This window comes from Hypomesus transpacificus, chromosome 16, assembly GCF_021917145.1.
Source record: "Hypomesus transpacificus isolate Combined female chromosome 16, fHypTra1, whole genome shotgun sequence".
Classification (NCBI taxonomy): Eukaryota; Metazoa; Chordata; class Actinopteri; order Osmeriformes; family Osmeridae; genus Hypomesus; species Hypomesus transpacificus.
The window spans coordinates 122,245-144,019 of record NC_061075.1 but is presented as its reverse complement, the minus strand read 5'-3'; the positions used below and the strand labels follow the sequence as shown (position 1 = coordinate 144,019).

Sequence of the window (21,775 nt, the reverse complement as noted above, 5' to 3'; positions counted from 1 at the left end):
GTGAGGGTCAGGGTCAGGGTGAGGTTGAGGGTCAGGGTGAGGGTCAGGGTGAGGATCAGGGTCAGGGTGAGGTGAGGTGAGGGTCAGGGTGAGGATCAGGGTCAGGGTGAGGTGAGGTGAGGTGAGGGTCAGGGTCAGGATCAGGATCAGGATTAGGGTGAGGGTCAGGGTGAGGTGAGGTGAGGATCAGGGTGAGGTGAGGTGAGGTGAGGGTCAGGATCAGGGTGAGGGTGAGAGTCAGGGTGAGGGTGAGGGTGAGGGTGAGGGTCAGGGTGAGGGTCAGGGTGAGGTGAGGTGAGGTGAGGTGAGGTGAGGGTCAGGGTGAGGTGAGGGTCAGGATCAGGGTCAGGGTGAGGGTGAGGGTCAGGGTGAGGGTCAGGATCAGGGTGAGGGTCAGGGTGAGGGTGAGGGTGAGGGTCAGGGTCAGGGTGAGGTGAGGGTCAGGGTCAGGGTCAGGGTGAGGGTGAGGGTCAGGGTGAGGGTCAGGGTGAGGGTGAGGTGAGGGTGAGGGTCAGGGTGAGGGTCAGGGTCAGGGTCAGGGTGAGGGTCAGGGTCAGGGTCAGGGTCAGGGTGAGGGTCAGGGTCAGGGTGAGGGTGAGGGTGAGGGTGAGGGTCAGGGTCAGGGTCAGGGTGAGGGTCAGGGTCAGGGTGAGGGTCAGGGTGAGGGTCAGGGTGAGGTGAGGGTCAGGATCAGGGTGAGGGTCAGGGTGAGGGTCAGGGTGAGGGTCAGGGTGAGGGTGAGGTGAGGGTCAGGATCAGGGTCAGGGTGAAGGTGAGGGTCAGGGTGAGGGTCAGGGTGAGGGTCAGGGTGAAGGTGAGGGTCAGGGTGAGGTGAGGTGAGGGTCAGGGTGAGGTTGAGGGTCAGGGTGAGGTTGAGGGTCAGGGTGAGGGTCAGGGTGAAGGTGAGGGTCAGGGTCAGGGTCAGGGTCAGGGTAAGGTGAGGTGAGGGTCAGGGTCAGGGTGAGGTTGAGGGTCAGGGTGAGGGTCAGGGTGAGGATCAGGGTCAGGGTGAGGTGAGGTGAGGGTCAGGGTGAGGATCAGGGTCAGGGTGAGGTGAGGTGAGGGTCAGGATCAGGGTCAGGGTGAGGTGAGGTGAGGGTCAGGGTCAGGATCAGGATCAGGATTAGGGTGAGGGTCAGGGTGAGGTGAGGTGAGGATCAGGGTGAGGTGAGGTGAGGGTCAGGATCAGGGTGAGGGTGAGAGTCAGGGTGAGGGTGAGGGTCAGGGTCAGGGTGAGGGTCAGGGTGAGGTGAGGGTCAGGGTGAGGTGAGGGTCAGGGTGAGGTGAGGTGAGGGTCAGGATCAGGGTGAGGGTGAGGGTCAGGGTGAGGGTGAGGGTGAGGTGAGGGTCAGGATCAGGGTCAGGATCAGGGTGAGGGTCAGGGTGAGGTGAGGTGAGGTGAGGGTCAGGATCAGGGTGAGGTGAGGGTGAGGTGAGGGTTTTGAATGTACTATCTGGGTTGATACTCAGATGGAGATGACACAGCATTCCTCTTCTCCACCCTAAGCTACACACACCCCAAACCCTGAATACCAATGCTCACTCACATCTACATAGACTACACACACCCCAAACCCTGAATACCAATGCTCTCTCACATCTACATCCATCTGCCCAGCTATCAGGAGTGGTGGTCTGCTCTAGTTATCCTGTAATAACTACATATAATAATACCTACCATGTATGTATCATGTTAAGTGTCTAACATGTCTGTCAGTGTATCTGTCTGTAGGAACTACCATGTGTTTATCGTGTGTCTGTAGGAACTACCATGTGTTTATCGTGTGTCTGTAGGAACTACCATGTGTTTATCGTGTGTCTGTAGGAACTACCATGTGTTTATCGTGTGTCTGTAGGAACTACCATGTGTTTATCGTGTGTCTGTAGGAACTACCATGTGTTTATCGTGTGTCTGTAGGAACTACCATGTGTTTATCGTGTGTCTGTAGGAACTACCATGTGTTTATCGTGTGTCTGTAGGAACTACCATGTGTTTTACTACCTTCTGCTGGGAGCTTCAGAGGAGGAGCGCAGAGAGTTCAAACTGCTGCAGCCTGAGGAGTACCTGTACCTCCGACAGGTACACTGAAACCCCCCCAGACACACCCTCCCTACCCTGCCCCCCAGACACACCCTCCTTGCTCATGTAGATCCAGTCCCCATCACCTTCTCACTCTTCCCCCCTCCAGGAGAACTTCAGGATTGAAGATGAAGAGGACTTGCGTCATGACTTTGAGCGTCTTCAGCAGGCTATGGAGATGGTTGGCTTCCTGGCCGCCACCAAGAAACAGTGAGTGTCTATGAGGGCTTTCCTGCTTCGACAAATTCACTCTCCAAACACTGGGACCCTGGGGTGTGTGTATGTGTGTAAGTTCATGTGTGTTTTCACTGTCCCCCCCCCACAGGATCTTCTCCGTGCTGTCGGCCATCTTGTACCTGGGGAACGTGACATACAAGAAGAAGGCGACTGGGAGGGAGGAGGGGCTGGATGTGGGCCCTCCAGAAGTTCTGGCCACCCTGTCAGACCTGCTCCAGGTGGGTCAGGCCTGCTCACAGGGAAGGTTCACCCAGCTTCTAGTGGATGCTGAGTTCTGTGTAAGGGCAGCACTGTCACAGTGCTAACCCTTACCCTATTAAGAGTTGTGAGACCAACCGGTCTGTGTGTCCACCAGGTGAAAGAGGAGCTGTTGGTGGAGGCTTTGACTAAGAGAAAGACGGTTACAGTCAATGACAAGCTGATTCTGCCCTACAGCCACAGCGAGGTATACACCATACGCCCCTCACCATACGCCCCTCACCATACGCCCCTCACCATACGCCCCTCACCATACGCCCCTCACCATAAGCCCCTCACCATACGCCCCTCACCATACCATACGCCCCTCACCATACGCCTCTCACCATACGCCCCTCACCATACCATACGCCCCTCACCATACACCCCTCACCATACGCCCCTCACCATACGCCCCTCACCATAAGCCCCTCACCATACGCCCCTCACCATACGCCCCTCACCATACGCCCCTCACCATACGCCCCTCACCATACACCCCTCACCATACACCCATCCCTGCCACCATACAGGCCTTCTGTCTGTCGCTGCTTCTCCACCTACCTCTCTTCCTTTCCTTCTCTATCTCTAACCCTTTCCTTCTCTGTCTGTAACCCTTCTGTCTCTAACCCTTACCCCTTCTCTGTCTCTAACCCTAACCCTTCTCTGTCTCTAACCCTAACCCTTCTGTCTCTAACCCTAACCCTTCTGTCTCTAACCCTTACCCCTTCTCTGTCTCTAACCCAAACCCTTCTGTCTCTAACCCTAACCCTAACCTGTCTCTCCTCCTGTCTGTCAGGCCATCACAGCCAGAGACAGCATGGCCAAGTCTCTGTACAGCGCTCTGTTTGACTGGATCGTCCTGCGCATCAATCACGCTCTACTCAACAAGAAGGATATGGAGGAGTCTGTCCCTGTGAGACCCTGCACACACACGCACACACTCATAAACATGGACTCACACACACACGCACACACTCATAAACATGGACTCACACACACTCACACACACTCATAAACATGGACTCACACACACTCACACACACTCATAAACATGGACTCACACACACTCACACACACTCATAAACATGGACTCACACACACTCATAAACATGGACTCACACACACTCACACACACTCATAAACATGGACTCACACATACGTGTGAACACACACGCATGCTGACCTGTGAACATGATTTATGCTTCTGTCTGTTCCAGTGTCTGTCCATCGGTGTGTTGGATATATTTGGCTTTGAGGACTTTGCCACCAACAGCTTTGAGCAGTTCTGCATCAACTATGCTAATGAGCAGCTTCAGTACTACTTCAACCAGCACATATTTAAACTGGAGCAGGTGAGCTGTTTGTCTGCCTGTCTGTCTGTCTGTCTCTGCCTTTACCTGGCTCTTGCAGGAGGCTGACTGCGTCCCTGTTGTTATGGTTACTTATTTTAGACACTTTGTACAGGCTCATACTATGTAGCCAGTGCAATCATTTAGAACGGTGAACCGACAGTTTTGCTGGAACTACTTAGTAGGTGTACATTATCACCTGATAACGGACACCCCTACAGCCAATCAGATTTGAGTATTCGCCCAGACCATGGTATAAGCAATGATAAATCACATACTATCAGCTCAAGCTAGCAACAGGACATAATGTCATGATTTTGTGCAGGCGTTAATAGTAACATCAGTTAATAGCTGCATCCCTAGTGTCTCTCTCTCGCCCTCTTGTCTCTCTCTGTGTCTCTCTGTCTCTCTCTCTGCCTCGCCCTCTGTCTCTCTCTGTGTCTCTCTCTCTGTCTCGCCCTCTGTCTCTCTCTCTGTGTCTCTCTGTCTCTCTCTCTGTATCTCTCTGTCTCTCTGTCTCGCTCTCTGTCTCGCTCGCTGTCTAGCTCTCTGGCTCGCTGTGTGTGTCTCTCTCTCTCTCTGTCTCGCTATCTGTCTCTCTCTGTCTCTCTCTCTGTCTCGCTATCTGTCTCTCTCTGTCTCTCTCTCTGTCTCAGCTCTCTGTCTCTCTCTGTCTCTCTCTCTGTCTCGCTATCTGTCTCTCTCTGTCTCTCTCTCTGTCTCGCTATCTGTCTCTCTCTCTGTCTCAGCTCTCTGTCTCTCTCTGTCTCTCTCTCTGTCTCGCTATCTGTCTCTCTTTGTCTCTCTCTCTGTCTCAGCTCTCTGTCTCGCTGTCTGGCTCTGGCTCTTCCGTTGCCATATTATCCAGCTCTAAGTCTCCCCCCAACCCTGCCCCCCCCCCCAACCAGGAGGAGTACCAGGGCGAGGGCATCACCTGGCACAACATCGACTACACAGACAATGTGGGATGCATCCACCTGATCAGCAGGAAGCCCACGGGCCTGCTGTACCTGCTGGATGAGGAGAGCAAGTAGGACCCCTCGCCACCTCCACAACCCCCCCTCACAGGAACAGTCCTTCACAACCCCCCCTCACAGGAACAGTCCTCACATTTTGGTTGCCTGGATGGCTAGGTCCTGGTATCAGCAGGAGTGACTTGCCTTCCATCTCATCTCCTTTTCTCACTCTCCTCCTCCCTCCCTCCAGTTTCCCCCATGCCACTGATAAGACCCTGTTGGCCAAGTTCAAGCAGCAGCACCAGGGCAACAGGTACTTTGTGCCCACGCCGGTCATGGAGCCAGCCTTTGTTATCCAGCACTTTGCCGGGAGGGTCAAGTACCAGATCACGGTAGGAGCCTCTAACATGACCACACACTGGTCTGCTAACATGACCACACACTGGTCTGCTAACATGACCACACACTGGTCTGCTAACATGACCACACACTGGTCTCCCACACACTGATTTCCTAACATGACCACAGCTGTTACAGTAACCCTGGATGTTTACATTTAGTCATTTAGCAGACGCTCTTATCCAGAGCGACTTACAGTAAGTACAGGGACACTCCCCCCGAGACAAGTACGGTGAAGTGCCTTGCCCAAGGACACAATGTCAATTGGCACGGCGGGGAATCGATCCGGCAACCTTCTGATTACTAGCCCGACTCCCTCACCGCTCAGCGATCTGACTCCCGCTCCCGGATGTTATCCATCTCCTCCACCTGGATCTGCTAACATGACCACAGCTGTTACAGTGAACCTGGATGTTATCCATCTCCTCCACCTGGATCTGCTAAGCGATGCTCCTGTTTCCCAACAGGACTTCCGTGAGAAGAACACGGACCACATGCGCCCGGACATCGTGGCGCTCCTGAGGAGCAGTGACCGGGCGTTCATACGGCAGCTGATTGGCATGGACCCGGTGGCCATGTTCCGCTGGGCCGTGCTGCGGGCGGCCGTCCGCGGGCTGGCCGGCTTCAACCAGGCAGGGAGTCGCCGGGCCGCCAGGACTGCAGGTCAGACACAGCCTACCAGAACCACACACACCAGAACCACACACACCAGAACCACACCAGAACCACACACACCAGAACCACACACACCACTTCCCAGCACACTACAGGCCTAATTGTTGGGAGCCTTGTGTGACCAGCTGACCAGGAGGCTGTTTGAGTGGATCCTACAGATCAGCCCAGGAGACCTGATCCAGGCATGACAGGACTGCACTATCACATCACTGTTTTAACCTGTGTGTGTGCGTGGGTGGGTGGGTGCAGGTGTTGTGCGCCCCACTTCCAGGACGCCTCTTGGGGAGCTGCAGAGATCCAACCCTCCTGTGGAGCGGATTTACAAGTAAGACACAACACACACACACACTCCAACTCAACACCTTGAAACCTCAAAGTAAAGAGAGGAAACCATGAGCACACAGCTGTTTGGATTGTATACTTTCAGAAGAGGACAGTCTTTATCATGGGTGTAAAAAACTTTCCTACATCTAGTTAGAAAGAACACATGGATCCCCATCGCTCCACGATAGAGACTAGGATCAGGGGGGGAGGCCCCCCTCTCTCTCCCTCTCCCTGCCTCCCTCCCTCTCTCTCCCTCTCTCCCTGCCTCCCTCTCTCTTCCCCTCCATCTCTCCCCCCCCCCCCTCTCTCTCTCCCTCTCTCCCTGCCTCCCTCTCTCTTCCCCTCCATCTCTCCCCCCCCCCCCCCCTCTCTCTCTCTCTCTCCCTGCCTCCCTATTTCTTCCCCTCCATCTCCCTCCCTCTCCCCCTCTCTCTGCTACTGTCTGTAAGGTGTGTGTAAGGTCTGTCCCTCATTCTTTTACAGTTTCCCTTTCTTTCCTCCTCCCTGTCTCTCCCAGACACACTCCCGTGTGACCGTGCTTGTTGCTCTCCCCTCCACAGGCGAGCCTCTCTGCTCGATTTTTACTTTGACCCCTCTGACGAGAGCCCTCTAGAGGCCTTTGAAGACATCTTTGCTAGCTATGAGAGGAAGAAGTAAGTGGCCTGGAGGAGGGCAGGAGGGCAGGAGGGCAGGGAAGGATGCAGGGGGCACTGCTGGATTCACTCTCTCTGAGGATGCTCTTTATTCAGGAGTCCTCACTATCACAACATACAGACAGGAAACAAGAGAAGGGGTTTGAGACAGAACAACTCTTTAGTTTTGACGGAACACTATTGTTCCGGCTTTCCCTCCCTCTCTCCCTCCTGTAGAAACCTCCAGGATGTCCAGGTTTATTGTTGTCACAAAGTGTTGTGTCTAAGTGTTTGCAGATCTGATAGGTAGTGGACAGATATGAGCACGGCTCATTTACAGCTCAGATTACAGGCTTCCAACGAGCTCAGGGGAGCTGAAACCATGTTTCTCCAAACCATCCGTCTGCTTCAGATCTGTAAACACTGGATGGAGACTCACACTGGTACCTTTACCTAGCTCTGCCCTGTGCCCCCCTCTCCCTTCCTGCCCTGCTCTGTGTTAGTGAGCGCTGGGGTGAGTAATAGCACAGGCCTCACCTGCATGGGCCCACTCTCAGGGCAGCAGACCCACCACAGCCACCCTAACCCTGCCACAATCAGCCACTAATATGACACCACTCCACACAGCTCCCTCTGGTGACAGCATTGTCTCTGCTGCATGGTGTGGACAGTCTCCCCTCATACTCCCTGGTCTCCCCTCATACTCCCTGGTCTCCCCTCATACTCCCTGGTCTCCCCTCACATCCTCTGGTCTCCCCTCACACTCCCTGGTCTCCCCTCACATCCTCTGGTCTCCCCTCACACTCCCTGGTCTCCCCTTACATCCTCTGGTCTCCCCTTACATCCTCTGGTCTCCCCTCACACTCCCTGGTCTCCCCTCACACTCCCTGGTCTCCCCTCACACTCCCTGGTCTCCCCTCACACTCCCTGGTCTCTGACTCTTCCTCTTCCTGAGCTGGTCTCAACAGTTTCTCCCCCCCCCCAAGCAATAGCCCTCCTAAATAGGTCCTACACATGAACTTTATGGCACTTTATTTAACTTTTATTTATCATTACTATTGTTGCACTACCTCCATTCTTATTTATTATTTTGCTCATACTGGTACCATCTGTCCTTGTATTGTTTTTCTGTTTTGTCTTGTTCTATTTGTGATGCTATAGCCTGCAGAATACCAAATCAAATTCCTACTATCTGTATATGGAAGTTTATTAGACTCTTTAGTAGACTCTTTATTCAAATGGAAATGCATTTGTCAAATGGCAATTCAATGCGCAGTGACAATGCAATCCGCAATTCAAAAGGTAAAGCAGTTGTCAAATGGCAATTCAATGTGCAAATGACAATGCAATCCGTAAATCAGTTTGTATTATTGATAGAGTCGAAAAGACTGTGTCAATATGAAATGCAATGCAATAAGCGTTCATTCAAATTTGTATTCAAAATAATACAAACTGAATTGCGGATTGCATTGTCACTTTGCGCATTGAATTGCCATTTGACAAATGCAAAATAAATATATTCCCAACCCTTACCCTAATAAATAAAAAAAATATATATATATTTTAGTGATGATGGCAAGAGAACAGGGAACAGAGGCCCTGCTCCCATTGGTCCCTTAGTCTTAGCTGGGCTGGCTGATTGGCTGGCTGATTTCCCCTCTATTCTCCGTCTTCTACCCCCCCAACATCTTTCAACAATCTGCTACTCTACCCCCTCACCACCTCCCCCCTCACCACCTCCCTGCTCTCTGACCTACTCCTCTTCCTGTCTTACAGGAAAAACAAGACCAGCAAACAGAAGCAGAGCATCCCCAAGGTAATCTGTCTGGAGATGTGCAGTATAGTGCTCACAGTCACAAATACTAAGCATTCCTGATACACATTATTAAGAACACATGTAGATATCTAACTGTATATGAACACAAGTCATGTGGTTTCCTCTGCAGAGCCTCCTGGACTCCAAGTCTCTGAAGTTCATCGTGGGTCTGACCCTGCAGGACCGTACCACCAAGTCCCTGATGCACCTGCACAAGAAGAAGAAGCCCCCCAGCATCAGCGCCCAGTTCCAGGTACAATACCTCACACCTGTACCCCAACGCACCTGTACCCTTAACACTCCTGTACCCCAACACACCTGTACCCCAACACACCTGTACCCCAACACACCTGTACCCTTAACACACCTGTACCCTTAACACACCTGTACCCTTAACACACCACCTCCAGAACAACCAGACAGTTAAAAGTGGACAGTACAGAATATCCTTGCTGTGTAGCTAGCAGACTGAGACTGGCAGGTTTATGACGGTGGGTGCATTTGTTTGTGATGTCCAGACCTCCCTGACCAAGCTGCTGGAGACTCTGGGAAAGGCGGAGCCCTTCTTCATACGCTGCATCCGCTCCAATGCAGAGAAGGTAGGATCAGTACAGCCTGTCTGCCAGTTAAACCTAGTAACTAGACTGTATACTGTGTAACTATACTGTGTATATGTTCCTTGATGTGTAATATTCCTCACCTCCTGTGTGTGTGTGTGTGTGTGTGTGTGTGTGTGTGTGTGTGTGTGTGTGTGTGTGTGTGTGTGTGTGTGTGTGTGTGTGTGTGTGTGTGTGTGTGTGTGTGTGTGTGTGTGTGTGTGTGTGTGTGTGTGTGTGTAGAAGGAAATGTATCTGGACAAGGCCCTGGTTGTGCAGCAGCTCCGCTACACAGGCATGCTGGAGACAGTCCGCATCAGGAGGTCTGGCTACGGAGCTAAGTACACCTTCCAGGTACCCCACCCCACACCTCACCACACCTTCCCGGTACCCCACACCTCACCACACCTTTCCGGTACCCCACACCTCACCACACCTTCCCGGTACCCCACACCTCACCACACCTTCCAGGTACCCCAACCCACACCTCACCACACCTTCCAGGTACCCCACACCTCACCACACCTTCCCGGTACCCCACACCTCACCACACCTTCCTGGTACCCCACACCTCACCACACCTTCCAGGTACCCCACACTTCACCACACCTTCCAGGTACCCCACACCTCACCACACCTTCCAGGTACCCCACACCTCACCACACCTTCCAGGTACCCCACACCTCACCTTACCTTTCAGGTACCTCACACCATCCAGGTACCCCACACCTCATCCCACACCTTCCAGGTACCCCACACAACCCCGAACATTCCAGGTACCCCTCACCTCACCACACCTTCCAAGTACCCCACAACTCACCCCACACCTCACTAAACCTTCCAGGTACCACACACCTCACCACACCTTACAGGTACCCCACACCTCACCACACCTTCCAGGTACCCCACACAACCCCACACATTCCAGGTACCGCTCACCTCACCACACCTTCCAAGTACCCCACAACTCACCCCACACCTCACCACACCTTACAGGTACCCCACACCTCACCACACCTTACAGGTACCCCACACCTTCTAGGTACCCCACACCTCACCACTGCTGATATGCACTCCTTCCTGTAGGAGTTCATGGAGCAGTTTAGGGTGCTGTTGCCCAGGACTGCCTCCGCCTGCAGGGACGACATCTCCGTCCTGCTGGAGAATATGTGTCTGGACCACACCACTTACCAGATAGGAAAGACCAAGGTGAGGAACACACCTTGTTGGACGAATATAAACGCTCATGTTCTACACACATTTTCCAGAGGGAAGCAAAAAAACAGATCACCTATTTGGGCCAATATAGGAGAACTGTAAAACTTCTTCCCTGACCTCTGATATGAGACGATCAGGCACTCTCCTGGAGAATGTGAAGTGCCAACATATTACAAAGCACATACATCACTACATCATACTACTACATCATAGGAAAACAGGACATGTTATACAAACAAATTATTATAATTAGTGAATAAATCAAATCAATACAACATTTTACAATGAATGGTAGGCGAACATGTGCATTAAGAATACATACATTACAAAATACACAAAATAAGCATTTAGAAGCAAGCTACTGTAAAATATTGGATTTAAGAGAGGCCTACAGTAAGGTACTGTGTTGGTTCTGCAGGTGTACAGTAGGGTCATGTGTTGGTTCTGCAGGTGTACAGTAGGGTCATGTGTTGGTTCTGCAGGTGTACAGTAGGTTCATGTGTTGGTTCTGCAGGTGTACAGTAGGGTCATGTGTTGGTTCTGCAGGTGTACAGTAGGGTCATGTGTTGGTTCTGCAGGTTTACAGTAGGGTCATGTGTTGGTTCTGCAGGTGTACAGTAGGTTCATGTGTTGGTTCTGCAGGTTTACAGTAGGGTCATGTGTTGGTTCTGCAGGTGTACAGTAGGTTCATGTGTTGGTTCTGCAGGTGTACAGTAGGGTCATGTTTTGGTTCTGCAGGTGTACAGTAGGTTCATGTGTTGGTTCTGCAGGTGTACAGTAGGGTCATGTGTTGGTTCTGCAGGTGTACAGTAGGGTCATGTGTTGGTTCTGCAGGTGTACAGTAGGGTCATGTGTTGGTTCTGCAGGTGTACAGTAGGTTCATGTGTTGGTTCTGCAGGTTTACAGTAGGGTCATGTGTTGGTTCTGCAGGTGTACAGTAGGTTCATGTGTTGGTTCTGCAGGTGTACAGTAGGGTCATGTTTTGGTTCTGCAGGTGTACAGTAGGGTCATGTGTTGGTTCTGCAGGTGTACAGTAGGGTCATGTGTTGGTTCTGCAGGTTTACAGTAGGGTCATGTGTTGGTTCTGCAGGTGTACAGTAGGTTCATGTGTTGGTTCTGCAGGTTTACAGTAGGGTCATGTGTTGGTTTGCAGGTGTACAGTAGGTTCATGTGTTGGTTCTGCAGGTGTACAGTAGGGTCATGTTTTGGTTCTGCAGGTGTACAGTAGGTTCATGTGTTGGTTCTGCAGGTGTACAGTAGGGTCATGTGTTGGTTCTGCAGGTGTACAGTAGGGTCATGTGTTGGTTCTGCAGGTTTACAGTAGGGTCATGTGTTGGTTCTGCAGGTGTACAGTAGGTTCATGTGTTGGTTCTGCAGGTTTACAGTAGGGTCATGTGTTGGTTCTGCAGGTGTACAGTAGGTTCATATGTTGGTTCTGCAGGTGTACAGTAGGGTCATGTTTTGGTTCTGCAGGTGTACAGTAGGTTCATGTGTTGGTTCTGCAGGTGTACAGTAGGGTCATGTGTTGGTTCTGCAGGTGTACAGTAGGGTCATGTGTTGGTTCTGCAGGTGTACAGTAGGGTCATGTGTTGGTTCTGCAGGTTTACAGTAGGGTAATGTGTTGGTTCTGCAGGTGTACAGTAGGGTAATGTGTTGGTTCTGCAGGTGTACAGTAGGGTCATGTGTTGGTTTTGCAGGTTTACAGTAGGGTCATGTGTTGGTTCTGCAGGTGTACAGTAGGTTCATGTGTTGGTTCTGCAGGTTTACAGTAGGGTCATGTGTTGGTTCTGCAGGTTCACAGTAGGTTCATGTGTTGGTTCTGCAGGTGTACAGTAGGGTCATGTTTTGGTTCTGCAGGTGTACAGTAGGGTCATGTGTTGGTTCTGCAGGTGTACAGTAGGGTCATGTGTTGGTTCTGCAGGTCTACAGTAGGGTCATGTGTTGGTTCTGCAGGTGTACCTGAAGGAACTGGAGCGTCAGCAGCTGCAGGACACGCTGCACAAGGAAGTGATGCGCAGGATCCTCATCCTGCAGCGCTGGCTCAGAGCCCATCTGGAGAGGAAGAACTTCCTGGACATGAGGCAGGCGGCCATCTTAATCCAGGTAGGACTACGAGGACCCCCATCTCAATGCCTCTTCAGGTAGAGCAGAGGTGCTCTACCCTCTCACCTTGCAGTCTGAGAGGCAATGCCTAAACTCCCTCCCCTCCTCAGCGGTGGTGGCGTACGTACCTGAAGGAGGAGCGGCGCCGACAGGCAGCCTGTCTGATCCAGGCGGTGTGGCGTGGGTGGCACCAGAGGTCAAACTTCCTGCTGCAGCGGGATAGCGCCACCAGGATCCAGTCGGCGTGGCGTGGGTGGCACCAGAGGTCAAACTTCCTGTTGCAGCGGCATAGCGCCACCAGGATCCAGGCCTTGGCACGGGGCCACTCCGCACGCCGAAGGTACCTAACACCCACCCAACCTCACACCCACACCATCACCTAGTCCTAACACTCACCCACCTAATCTTGGCACTCACTCACATAACCCTAACCTCACCTCGTCATTAACTAAGTCTTCACTGTTAGGAGCTCATAAATATTCAATGGGATTTCTTAGACAAGCTCCTATTGTGTTTTTTTTATGGTTCATCTGGCTCTTTTCACAGATGTCACTCTATACGAGAGGAGAAGAGGGAGGAGGTGGTGAGAAGGACGAAGGAGGAAGAAGAGGCGAGGAGGAGGAAGGAAGAGGCGGCCTGGCTAGCCAGAGAGGCGGAGCGGGAGGCGGAGGACGCCAGGGCGAGGGAAGAAGAGGAGGCTGCCAGGCGGAGGCAGGCAGCCCAAGAAGCCCTGACAAAGAAGTTGGAGACAGAGGCAGCCAATGAGAACCTTGTTAGTGGAGCAAACAAGAAGCTTGTGAAAGAGAGCCAAGACGAGGATGACATGTCTGTGGCCAGCCCTCTGCGCAGAGAGGAGGAGGAGGAGGATGAGGGGCTGGGAGAGGAAGAGGAGCGCAGGACTAACCCTGATATTGAGGCCAATGGTTCTCAGTCTGAGGCTACAGCCCAGCTGGAGGAGGAGCCACGCCCAGAGAAGACCCAGTCTGAGGGACCCCGGCCGAAGACGACCACCCTGGCTGCCGTCTCCCCCGGAGCTCCACAGCAGACCCATACCGGTCGTGCTTTCCCCCTAGACGCCCACGCAGACGGCCAGCCGGGGCAGAGCAAACCCCGGCCCCCCCAGCTCCACAGAGGCCCCGCCTCCCGCAGCCAGGAGAAGAGGGAGCTGAGGAGGCAGCGAGGCCTGGAGCACAGCCAGAGAGAGAGTCAGAGAGCTGCCAGTAGGGAGGACCCCAGCCCCCCAACAAGGGAGGACCCCAGCCCCCCAACCACGGACCCCAGCCCCCCAACCACGGACCCCAGCCCCCCAACAAGGGAGGACCCCAGCCCCCCAACAAGGGAGGACCCCAGCCCCCCAACCACGGACCCCAGCCCCCCAACCACGGACCCCAGCCCTCCAGCCAAGGAGGACCCCAGCCCCCCAACCACGGACCCCAGCCCTCCAACCAAGGAGGACCCCAGCCCCCCAACCACGGACCCCAGCCCTCCAACCAAGGAGGACCCCAGCCCCCCAACCACGGACCCCAGCCCCCCAACCAGGGAGGACCCCAGCCCCCCAACCAGTGAGGACCCCAGCCCCCCAACCAGGGAGGACCCCAGCACCCCAACCACGGAGGACCTCAGCCCCCCACCCAAGGTCAAAGGTCCCCAGGCACCAAGTGGGACAGAGGTCAAGTTGAAGGAGCGAGCAGACAGCAAGGAGCTGGACCAATACACTTTCGTAGCCTGGAAAGGGAAGAGGGAGGACCAGGGGAGGAGGGAGGACCAGAGAGAGGCTAGGTCCTTGTCCTCCCCTGGCCCGGCGCGGCCCACCTCCTTGCCCCTACAGCAGTCCAGCAGGAACGGGCATGGAGAGGCTGTCGGCTTACAGCGCTACCAGCGGCCCGGCGGCATGAAGGAGAAGGAGAAGTGGAGGGGGGGGAGGAGGAGCGATGGGGGGGGTAGCCCCGCCCTGCCCCTCAGCAAGGACGACCGGAAGAAGAAACCGCTTCAGTACGTCACCTCTCCTCTTAAGTTAGCTAGCACATTAAACATCTTCCCAACTTCCAGTCCGGAAGTCTGGGATTGTTTAGATGGATTTATTTATCTGTATTATGTGTAGAAGTATGTCAGCAAGCGTCCTGTGACCTGCGTGCTTCTGTCCCCAGGACCCAGACCTCCTCAGAAGGATCATCTCCTGGGTCGGCCCAGCACAGCGCCACCTCCAACACAGAGGTGGCATTCACACTCCTGTTGTAGCTGTCCAGAAGATCCCTGAAACTGGGCTACTTACTTAACAATGGCCCTGTGGGTGTGTGTATATATGATGTGTGTGTATGGCATGTGTGTGTGTGTGTGTGTGTGTGTATGGTGAGTGTGTGTACAGGTCCTGTCTCCTGCTGACTGCCTCTCAGACGTGTCCAAGAGCAGCTCTATACGGAGGACGAGCCAGAGCAGCCCCGCCCCCCCGGACTCATGCCAGCCTCTAGCCACTACACCAGAGAGGTACAGTACCCCCTGGACTCATGCCAGCCTCTAGCCTCTACACCAGAGAGGTACAGTACCCCCTGGACTCATTGCAGCCTCTAGCCTCTACACCAGAGAGGTACAGTACCCCCTGGACTCATGCCAGCCTCTAGCCTCTACACCAGAGAGGTACAGTACCCCCTGGACTCATGCCAGCCTCTAGCCTCTACACCAGAGAGGTACAGTACCCCCTGGACTCATGCCAGCCTCTAGCCACTACACCAGAGAGGTACAGTACCCCCTGGACTCATGCCAGCCTCTAGCCACTACACCAGAGAGGTACAGTACCCCCTGGACTCATGCCAGCTTCTAGCCACTACACCAGAGAGGTACAGTACCCCCTGGACTCAGGCCAGCCTCTAGCCTCTACACCAGAGAGGTACAGTACCCCCTGGACTCATTGCAGCCTCTAGCCTCTACACCAGAGAGGTACAGTACCCCCTGGACTCATGCCAGCCTCTAGCCACTACACCAGAGAGGTACAGTACCCCCTGGACTCATGCCAGCCTCTAGCCTCTACACCAGAGAGGTACAGTACCCCCCGGACTCATGCCAGCCTCTACCCTCTACACCAGAGAGGTACAGTACCCCCTGGACTCATTGCAGCCTCTAGCCTCTACACCAGAGAGGTACAGTACCCCCTGGACTCATGCCAGCCTCTAGCCTCTACACCAGAGAGGTACAGTACCCCCTGGACTCATGCCAGCCTCTAGCCTCTACACCAGAGAGGTACAGTACCGCCTGGACTCATGCCAGCCTCTAGCCTCTACACCAGAGAGGTACAGTACCCCCTAGACTCATTGCAGCCTCTAGCCTCTACACCAGAGAGGTACAGTACCCCCTGGACTCATGCCAGCCTCTAGCCTCTACACCAGAGAGGTACAGTACCCCCTGGACTCATGCCAGCCTCTAGCCTCTACACCAGAGAGGTACAGTACCCCCTGGACTCATGCCAGCCTCCCTCATCCCAAATTCTCCTATGTGGCTCCATCTGCTGCATGGATACCAAAGGGGAAGCTACAGCCAGTGTTAGGGTTGCCATGGCCATCTAAGTTAGTTACAGTTGCCATGGCCATCTGTTAGTTACAGTTGCCATGGCCATCTAAGTTTAGTCGACCCCTAGGAGATCCACATGGGCTGATGGGAAAACACTCTTGTGTAATCAAGTCATCTGAGGCTGTGGGCTGTCCACACACACTCTTGCACACACACACGCATAAACATACTCTCACTCAAGCACTACGTCTTTACCCTTATAAAGCCAGGTTAGCTAGACCCTTAGTCATGGGAGGGCAGAGATGCAGGAAATTCCTCCTGGCTGAACACTCATCCCTCTGACCGCAAGCGCTCCCTCCAGCAGCTCTGTTGGGATGTGTTGCCTTGGTGCCCAGAGCAGAGCTGGTCTGAGCAGATGAAGGTGTGCAGTACAGAGCCTGGAGGCCTTACAGCTAGGAACCCTGGCCTTCAGTATCATCATCACGCTTAGACCTCTGGCCTTCAATATCATCATCACGTTTAGACCTCTGGCCTTCAGTAGCATCATCACATTTAGACCTCTGGCCTTCAGTATCATCATCACGTTTAGACCTCTGGCCTTCAGTATCATCATCACGTTTAGACCTCTGGCCTTCAGTAGCATCATCACATTTAGACCTCTGGCCTTCAGTATCATCATCACGTTTAGACCTCTGGCCTTCAGTATCATCATCACGTTTAGACCTCTGGCCTTCAGTAGCATCATCACGTTAGATTTGGGGAGATTCTTTGGAACCCTTTATAATAGTTATGAAAATAACCAGATCCCAGGGGTTTCAAATGTAGATCTGGATTCCTGGACCATCGGAACTTGAAGGCTCTCTGACCCTGGTGGGATAAGGTCCTCCTGTCCCTCCAGGGGTCTCCAGGGCAGGAAGATCTGCTCCTCGAGACCTGTTGTAAAACACCCTTGACCCTCTGTGCTGTCTGGTGTAGGTCCAGTGGGTTTCTGAGGAAGATCTTGAAGAAGAAGCCTCCTAAGGAGCCCCAGACCCTGGAGGATGGAGACCAGAGCCAGACCCTGGCCGAGCGGGCAGCAGGGTCTGGGCCAGTAGGGGAAGGTAGGACTCCGGGCTGGGTGGCTTCCTTCCTGGGTCTTTTCTCCTGTTTGTGAATTGCTAGACTCTAACTCGCTCAGACAGTAGTGGTGTTAGCATCCCAGTCTGTAGTCTGGCCTTTTAACCTGTTAGCTTTAAGCCTGTTAGCCTTTTAACCTGTTAGCTTTAAGCCTGTTAGCCTTTTAACCTGTTAGCTTTAAGCCTGTTAGCCTTTTAACCTGTTAGCTTTAAGCCTGTTATCCTTTTAATCTCTTAGCTTTTAGCCTGTTAGCCTTTTAACCTCGCTTTTAGCCTGTTAAATTTGATCCTTTTGGCCGGTTAGCTTTAGCCTGTCAATTTTCTGGCCTGTCTGTAGACTGACTGGAGACCAGGTGTGTTGTTCTACTGGCTTTATCAAACCGTTTGTTTTCTGGGTAAACAGTGGCTCGTGTAGGTAACCCTAACCCGCTCAGCTCTAAAATAGAAAATATATATAACAAAAATATTTTCAGAAAGAAATCCTCAGATTTTCATTAATATAAATAATTTTTGAGATACTGTTTTGGTGGTTTGGATGTTCTACCTGACATTGTCTGTGTGTTGCTCTCTCCCAGCCGCGCTGCAGCTCCTCTCCCGCCCTCAGACGGACGGGAGGGCCCTGGAGCGGAACCCCACGCTGAAGATCAGCCGTGCCACCAGAGTCACAGAGAAGTGGAACGCCTCCCTGGACCGCGAGATCACCAACGCCAACGAGCTCCGACACCTGGACGAGTTCCTGGGGAATCAGGTAGGACGCTCTAATGCCCTCGTCACGCTATCCCAACACGCTTACCTGACATGCTTACTCCCTCTGTTGCTCCATGGTTGCAGGTGAACGATCTACGCTCCCGAGGGAAGCAGCTTTCAGCCACGGAGCACATCTTCATCAATGCCACCATGCAGTTCAGAGAGACCATCAAGGGCATGTACTCTCTCCCAGTGAGTGTTGCTCTCCTCAAACACTGCTGGTGCACAACCCCCCAGCGGCTCTTGATCGCAGCGTAGGAACCCCTGTAGAACTTTTTATAACGAGACTAACCCCTCACCTCCTCTCCCCTCTCCCTGTCATCCCCCCTCCTCTCCTCTCTCCCTGTCCTTCCCCCCTCCTCTCCCTCCTCTCCTCTCTCCCCCTCTTCCCCCATCATCCAGAAGCCTCACATCGGCTACAAAGGTTTGATGAAGGGCTACCAGCACCGCGTGGTCAGCCTGGCTGGGGACAGGCAGCAGGCAGAGGTGCCGCTGGTAGTCAACCTCTTCCAGTCCATCCTGGACGGCTTCATCAGGGGGGAGATCAAGAAGGAGGAGGCCGAGCCTGCAAAGGTAGGGGGGGAGGGGGAAGGAGGGAGGGATAGATGGACGAGGCAGGAGGGAGGGTGCAGCAGGCCAAGGAGAGCTGTCTTGATCACAGATGGTCTGGAGACTGGATGAAATGTATCATTACTATAGTCCGACCTAACGCATAGTGCCAGACAGTGATGGTATGTGACAGTCTGATGGTCGTGTGACGTTCATGTGTTTCAGCCGGCCAAAGCTCGCAAGAAGAGACGGAAGAAAGACAAGAGTGTAAGTGTGAAATGGCCTCTTTCTATAACTATAACTCGGTGATCAATCAACCAGTGTGTGGTGTGTCGATGTGTTGACGTTGTGTTGACGTTGTGTTGACGTTGTGTGGACGTTGTGTTGGTGTTATGTTGACGTTGTGTTGGTGTTGTGTTGAAGTGGTGATGGTGTTGACGTGGTGTTGGTGTTGAAGTTGTGTTGGTGTTGACGTTGTGTTGGTGTTGTGTTGAAGTGGTGATGGTGTTGACGTTGTGTTGACGTTGTGTGGATCTTCTCCCACAGTTGGATAGCCCCCTGGACCACATGTTCAGCTCCTATCAGGTGAACATCATGCAGTCATGTGACCAGTGCACCTCCTACATCTGGGGCATGGAGAAGGCTTACATGTGCAGCTGTGAGTACCAAACACATACCACACACACATACCACACACAGTGTGACCCAGCCCCAGACCTTAATGTGCTGGACCAGCGCCATACTTTGTCCTGATGCCAAGTCTTCATGTCCTCCAGATTGTAAAATGGTTTGCCACAAGAAGTGCCTGTCCAAGATAGTCACAGACTGCTCCACATTCTGCACCAAGAAGGTATGGAGTTTTTCACACTTAAGTTTACATTTGGTCACATTTATTCTATTCACTTCATTCTACAGTCTTACTGTGGCAGGCTAATCCTGACTTCTGGAAGATAAAGTATCATTAAGACGATTGGTTGGTTGGTTGGTTCAGAGTGACGAGGAGCCTAGCGGGCTACACTTCGGTGTGCGGGTGTGTCACCTGACCAGCGACAAGAACCCGGTTCCCGTGGTGATGGAGATGATGCTGGAGCATGTGGAGATGAATGGCCTGTACACCGAGGGCATCTACCGCAAGTCCGGCTCCGCCAACCGCATGAAGGAACTCCACCAGATCCTGGAGAGCGGTCAGAGCCAACCCATAATGACCACAATAATGTTGTCAGGAATATCCTGTAGATTGTTACCATGGTGACTGTTTGTGTTGGGCTCGTCCCTGTTGGCAGCTCTCTGGCTCTCTCAGCAGCCATGAATTTCAAAGTGCTCAAAACCGAGACACACTTCATGTAGTGTCCAATTGTTGTGTTCCTCCTTCCTGGTGGTGGCTGCAGGCCCTGGCTCTGTGTGTCTGGAGGACTACCCCCTGCACACGGTCACTGGCCTGGTGAAGCAGTGGCTCCGCGAGCTGCCTGACCCCCTCATGACCTTCAACCACTACAGTGACTTCCTGCGGGCTGTGGGTAAGACACGCCTCCACCAGGGGGCAGCACCGCTCTGTGTGGCTGATGGAGGGTTACACTACAGACCATGGAGCTGCTAGCCTGGCTGCCAGCCCAACTTCTCCCCGCCCAAAAGAAATTTGTTTGGGAAATTGGGTCTGGAGGGTCTCGTATTGGGGACCAACTACAGAAAACCAGAATCTGGGCGAACCAATGAAATTGCCAGGGCGGGCTTTATACGATGATGGACAGATGATCAACAGTAACGTAATCACCCACGTCACAAAAGAGCGCTTAAGTTGAATTCGTTTTGAACAAACATGGCTACCGCTGGAGATCTGGGATGTTGTGATTCTGCCATCGAGTCTGTTTTAGAAGACATCGACAGCGCATTAATTTTGAAAGAGGAACAGAGAGACGCAATCAAGGCATTTGTCGATGGAAAATATGTTTTTGCCGTCCTTCCTACTGGATTCGGTAAAAGTTTAATTTATCAGCTGGCCCCGATGGAGTTGTAATCCTAAACGGAGAACTTCGTATATGCATTGCCCTTTATCGTTTCGCTCAAAAAGGTTGACCGTGTGAACAAGTACTCTCCCTACCCTTAAATTAATTTTACAACACCGGCAAAAATCGTTTGTATTCATTCTTCAAGCATACTTCAAGTCTGCTTGTAGTTTAGTTCTGTTGACAACAACTATGCGGTGCTTAACATACGTCACATACTCTGTTGCTCTGATTGGTTGTAGATCTATCCAATTGAGCGAAGAGGCATTTGTTTTCCAGGCTCGTTTGAAACACGCCCTGTAGTCAAAGCCCAACGGAGAGTTCTCAGACTCATATTCTGACTAGAATTATGAGTATGACAACGTCAGGCTATGGAGCTGCAGGCTCTGTAGATAAACCCGGTAGTGTGACAGACAGACAGACACTAACCTGGAGGTGTCTCCTGCAGAGCTCCCAGACAGACCGGATCAGCTCCACGCCATCTACAAGGTCCTGGAGCAGCTTCCCAGCGCCAACTTCAACACCCTGGAGAGACTCATCTTCCACCTCGTCAGGTACACAACACTCTCTCCTTACAACACTCTCTCCTTACAACACTCTCTTCTTACAATACTCTCTCCTTACAACATTCTCCTGACACTCCTTACAATACTCTCCTTACAACACTCTCTCCTTACAACACTCTCTCCTTACAATACTCTCTCCTTACAATACTCTCTCCTTACAACACACTCTCCTTACAATACTCTCCTTACAACACTCTCTCCTTACAACACTCTCTCCTTACAACACTCTCTCCTTACAACACTCTCTCCTTACAATACTCTCTCCTTACAACACTCTCTCCTTACAATACTCTCTCCTTACAACACTCTCCTGACACTCTCCTTACAATACTCTCCTTACAACACTCTCTCCTTACAACACTCTCTCCTTACAACACTCTCTCCTTACAATACTCTCTCCTTACAACACACTCTCCTTACAATACTCTCCTTACAACACTCTCTCCTTATAATACTCTCTCCTTACAACACTCTCTCCTTACAACATTCTCTCCTTACAATACTCTCTCCTTACAACACTCTCTCCTTACAATACTCTCCTTACAACACTCTCTCCTTACAACACTCTCTCCTTACAACACTCTCTCCTTACAACACTCTCTCCTTACAACACTCTCTCCTTACAACACTCTCTCCTTATAATACTCTCTCCTTACAACACTCTCTCCT

At 52.5% G+C, this 21,775-nt stretch overlaps 1 protein-coding gene across 1 annotated transcript in view; it reads left to right on the top strand.

Annotated features, from left to right (window-relative positions):
* LOC124478634 (unconventional myosin-IXb) overlaps positions 1-21,775 on the top strand; it is a 57,639-nt gene that overhangs the window by 29,246 nt on the left and 6,618 nt on the right. Inside the window, exons 5-36 of the mRNA XM_047036978.1 lie at positions 1,981-2,080; positions 2,190-2,290; positions 2,406-2,535; positions 2,673-2,762; positions 3,354-3,470; positions 3,775-3,909; positions 4,815-4,936; positions 5,113-5,254; positions 5,729-5,924; positions 6,186-6,261; positions 6,821-6,913; positions 8,669-8,708; positions 8,839-8,961; positions 9,227-9,307; positions 9,548-9,658; positions 10,391-10,513; positions 12,476-12,625; positions 12,736-12,965; positions 13,172-13,934; positions 14,184-14,617; positions 14,773-14,839; positions 14,991-15,109; positions 17,102-17,226; positions 17,817-17,989; positions 18,073-18,180; positions 18,391-18,561; positions 18,763-18,804; positions 19,084-19,195; positions 19,314-19,387; positions 19,529-19,721; positions 19,926-20,054; positions 20,989-21,094. Coding sequence (XP_046892934.1) covers positions 1,981-2,080; positions 2,190-2,290; positions 2,406-2,535; positions 2,673-2,762; positions 3,354-3,470; positions 3,775-3,909; positions 4,815-4,936; positions 5,113-5,254; positions 5,729-5,924; positions 6,186-6,261; positions 6,821-6,913; positions 8,669-8,708; positions 8,839-8,961; positions 9,227-9,307; positions 9,548-9,658; positions 10,391-10,513; positions 12,476-12,625; positions 12,736-12,965; positions 13,172-13,934; positions 14,184-14,617; positions 14,773-14,839; positions 14,991-15,109; positions 17,102-17,226; positions 17,817-17,989; positions 18,073-18,180; positions 18,391-18,561; positions 18,763-18,804; positions 19,084-19,195; positions 19,314-19,387; positions 19,529-19,721; positions 19,926-20,054; positions 20,989-21,094 — 4,776 coding nt within the window. The remainder of the gene's footprint in view (positions 1-1,980; positions 2,081-2,189; positions 2,291-2,405; positions 2,536-2,672; positions 2,763-3,353; positions 3,471-3,774; positions 3,910-4,814; positions 4,937-5,112; positions 5,255-5,728; positions 5,925-6,185; positions 6,262-6,820; positions 6,914-8,668; positions 8,709-8,838; positions 8,962-9,226; positions 9,308-9,547; positions 9,659-10,390; positions 10,514-12,475; positions 12,626-12,735; positions 12,966-13,171; positions 13,935-14,183; positions 14,618-14,772; positions 14,840-14,990; positions 15,110-17,101; positions 17,227-17,816; positions 17,990-18,072; positions 18,181-18,390; positions 18,562-18,762; positions 18,805-19,083; positions 19,196-19,313; positions 19,388-19,528; positions 19,722-19,925; positions 20,055-20,988; positions 21,095-21,775) is intronic.